Source organism: Brassica napus (assembly GCF_020379485.1).
Source record: "Brassica napus cultivar Da-Ae chromosome A5 unlocalized genomic scaffold, Da-Ae chrA05_Random_24, whole genome shotgun sequence".
Lineage (NCBI taxonomy): Eukaryota > Viridiplantae > Streptophyta > Magnoliopsida > Brassicales > Brassicaceae > Brassica > Brassica napus.
This window is the reverse complement of record NW_026014019.1, coordinates 1-4,084: the sequence shown is the minus strand read 5'-3', so window position 1 is coordinate 4,084 and position 4,084 is coordinate 1. Positions and strand designations below refer to the sequence as shown.

At 30.7% G+C, this 4,084-nt stretch overlaps 1 protein-coding gene across 1 annotated transcript; it reads left to right on the top strand.

The window, feature by feature from the left end:
- Positions 1-851: 851 nt before the first annotated feature.
- LOC125594251 (60S ribosomal protein L19-2-like) lies at positions 852-1,533 on the top strand. The gene is made up of 3 exons (XM_048770522.1): positions 852-868; positions 932-1,059; positions 1,154-1,533. The coding sequence occupies exons 1-3, from the start codon at positions 852-854 to the stop codon at positions 1,531-1,533; spliced, it is 525 nt and encodes a 174-aa protein (XP_048626479.1).
- Positions 1,534-4,084: the final 2,551 nt, after the last annotated feature.

The window sequence follows — 4,084 nt, the reverse complement described above, 5'->3', positions numbered from 1 at the left end:
GAGTATAAAGAACATGATGGGATGATAAAAAAAGAAGAGGAAAGAAGTACAAAGAGGAAAATGGAGAGAGAGAGAGAGAGAGGAAAGTAAGAGGAGAGAAGAGGGGGGGGAGGAAAGAAGTGAAGAGAGAGAGAGAATCTGGGAGAGGAAAAAGAGGAGAAAAAAAAGTGTAATTTCTATTCTATTTTATATTTTATAAATAGAATACAACAATATAATATTTGAACATTATATATTAGAGAAAGAGAGGGGAAAAAAGAAGTGAAAGAGAGAGGGAGAAGGAAAAGAAAGAGTGATATGTGGATGGAGATTGGAGAGGGAGATTGATAGAGATTGAGGAAAGATGAATTTTATTGCTACTATTCTATATAACTTTATGTAATAGAATAGAACAAAACTTTATTATTATTGCATATATTCAATTTTATAAATATATGTTAGTTTTACAAAATTCAAAACATGTCATATACGAAAAAAAATCTATGTTTTTTATAAGTATATAAGAAATTCAAATTATAATTTTTCTAACTTATAAAGTTAATTAAAAAGAGAGGTGAAAATGAGAAAGGGTAATATGGCAAATAATATATAAATATCATAGCCTATTTTTGTTATGGTTATACACTTAATTTTTATTCCACTATGGACATGATACCCAATTCCCATAACTCTATCAGGGGCAGAACATTAGACCATCAACATCCTTGGATCCTTAAAAGGGGTCTTTAGCAAAAAAATTTTATTAAAATTATGGGGGGTCCCAGCAAAAACTAAATAACCGGTAACAAAAACTACAAAATAAGGACCGATTTACGTTGGATCTTTGCACTGTTCGTGGGCTTCACCGACGCATGGCGGCCCGCGATTGGTTCCCTTTAAATTTTTTTTTCAGATGGAAAAAAGAAAAAAAATTTCCTAAGAAACCTATCAGGGATAATCATGCCCTTAGGACTCTTGTCAAGGATGGTTTAATTATCAGGAAACTCTCCAAGATCCACTCACGTGCTCATGCAAGGACTTTGAACGAGGCCAAACGAAAGGGTCGTCACTCTGGTTCTGGTAATGAATGCAAAATCTATTTTTTGGTCGCATTTTTTTTATAAGCTTGTGATAGATTTGAGATTTCCTTATTCAACGTTTATTGGGTTTTCAGGTAAGAGAAAGGGCACAAGAGAGGCGAGGCAACCGACCAAGTTTCTCTGGATGAATAGAATGAGGGTGTTGAGGCGTTTCCTTCTCAACTACCGTGAGAAAAACAAGATCGACAAGCACATGTACCATGAAATGTACATGAAAGTGAAGGGTGGGGTGTTTAAGAACAAGTGTGTGCTTATGGAGAGCATCCACAAGTACACGGTTGAGAAGGCGAGAGAGAAGACACTCTCTGACCAGTTTGAGACCAAACGTGTTAAGAACAAGGCTAGCAGGGAGAGAAGTTGGCGAGAAAGTTGGCGAGAAGGAGAGAAACGTTTAGCTAGAGGAGCCGGAGGTGGAGAGATAAGCTGTTGTGTCTTAAGTTTACTTCTTCAATAAGATATTGTTTTCTTTTACATGATTTTGTTGGAACCGTTTTCTCTCAAAGCACCATTAAACCTACCACCCTAAGTGGAGTGCTTAATTATTATTTTTTTGGTTTTTTCTCTAATTTTTTTTTAAAAAAACGAATCAATTGCGGATCACTACGTGTCAGTGGACCCGCGAAGCAGCTCAAGCATCGACACCAGATCTGGCGTCTTTGGCGTCGTTTCTTCTTTTTGTGGTGGAACCCACCCCTAAGCACTCCTCTTAGCTCATGCATTAATCCTGCTCTCATGGTTGGGATCTCACTAATTTACTATTAATTTGGGAAACCGGTCATTAAAATTCCAAACTTACAGATTTTGGCTATTTAAAGCATATACTTAGGCTTAGACAACTTAAAACATCAAACTTTGACTTTTATTTTAATCTTAAACTTTGTTTGACAAAGCCACATTGTTAAACTCTCTAACAGAATTATAAACAGAGTTAATTAACTCCTCATTTAGATGGCCAAAGTATATTTCACCAATTTGTGTATGGATCTAGCAAATGAAAGACAAGTTGGATTAATAGTTGTCTCACTATTTTACTAGAAGTAAAAATAGGAGATAAAGTATCATGGGTTAAATGATTGGGGACAGTAATTTTGTACTGTAGTTCATCCCTGCCATATCAATGACAGTAACTTTGTACAACAAATCAATGGCAGTAACTAATTTGTACAGTGGTGCACAGAATTTAACCATGTGCTAAAATGATTCAAAATCACAACTACTTTCAAAATTATGTAGTTAGAAAAAGGCAGTTTAATTATCACTTGATTAAATTTTTGGATATAATTAATTATGCTTTACAAATGATTTTAATAAAACAAAATTAACAAAAGAGATCTATGAAAATTATATTTTATAGAAAATTTGTAATTGTGTTGGCTAAAAGTGAGTAGCTTACTAATTCATAGAGATGATTTTTCTCTACAATCTATACTATAAAGCAGGATCCTATTGTCATAATTACCTTAGCCTGCCCTTTCATTCACTAACATTGCATGTTTCATTAAGGGCAATTAAGTAATATTAATAACAAATCTATATTGGGTCATTATTTTTGGATTCAGCCCACATCAAATCTCTTTTGGACCATTTGGGCCTATTAAAAAATCAGATTCAAATCTCATTTTTTTTTTCTTTTGGGCCATTGAGTCCAAGTTCAAATAATTTTTTTTAACTATTCTTAATTATTATTTTTTTCTTTTCTTAATATAATTTAAGCATTCATAAAAATAATTGAATTTTTTTATTGAAAAGTATAAATCTTATTAAAAGTATATAATTTTTTAATTAAAATATTAACCCCATAATAAAATTAATTTATCAGAGTTATACCAACTTAATTCATTAAAAAAAATAAAGTTAAATTTTTAAACATAAATAGTCATTTAAAATGAAATACGAAAATAAAGATAAAAATTCTTTATAAAATAAAACACAAATATATCAAAATGTGACATTTACTAAATTTGTCAATTGAAAAAAAAACAAAAATAATCCGCGCTTTGAAAGCGCGGGTCAAAATCTAGTATATCATTATTTAAAGATATGTTTCTTAAATAAAACTTGTCATCTCAAATAAAAGGAACTATATCTATACTATTAAAGCAGGATCCTATTGTCATAATTACCTTAGCCTGCCCTTTCATTCACTAACATTGCATGTTTCATTAAGGGCAATTAAGTAATATTAATAACAAATCTATATTGGGTCATTATTTTGGATTCAGCCCACATCAAATCTCTTTGGACATTTGGGCCTATTAAAAAATCAGATTCAAATCTCATTTTTTTTTCTTTTGGGCCATTGAGTCCAAGTTCAAATAATTTTTTTTAACTATTCTTAATTATTATTTTTTTCTTTTCTTAATATAATTTAAGCATTCAAAAATAATTGAATTTTTTTATTGAAAAGTATAAATCTTTATTAAAAGTATATAATTTTTTAATTAAAATATTAACCCATAATAAAATTAATTTATCAGAGTTATACCAACTTAATTCATTAAAAAAAATAAAGTTAAATTTTTAAAATAAATAGTCATTTAAAATGAAATACGATAAATAAAGATAAAAATTCTTTTATAAAATAAAACACAAATATATCAAAATGTGACATTTACTAAATATTTGTCAATTGAAAAAAAAAACAAAAATAAATCCGCGCTTTGAAAGCGCGGGTCAAAATCTAGTATATCATTATTTAAAGATATGTTTTTAAATAAAACTTGTCATCTCAAATAAAAGGAACTATATTATAAGCTTAGACTATATGTATAATAAGGTGTGTAATTTTTTAAACACGGATCCGGTTTCGAATAACCATCGGCGCAAATTAAAGAAGGTCAAAGCAGACGTAGTTCATCATCTTCACTTTGCTTTCTTCTGAAAACAAAAGAAACCAACACCGCGTCTCTCTCTCTCTCTCTCCCACTTTTGAATTTTCCCTCAGATTCATCATCTCTATCGATCCTCCCAACGATCCGGTCATCTGATCGGAAACTCCCTCAAGG

Coding starts and splice junctions, on each gene's coding strand:
- LOC125594251 (XM_048770522.1), top strand. Junction 1,060..1,153: donor GGGTCGTCACTCTGGTTCTG/GTAATGAATGCA, acceptor TTGGGTTTTCAG/GTAAGAGAAAGGGCACAAGA.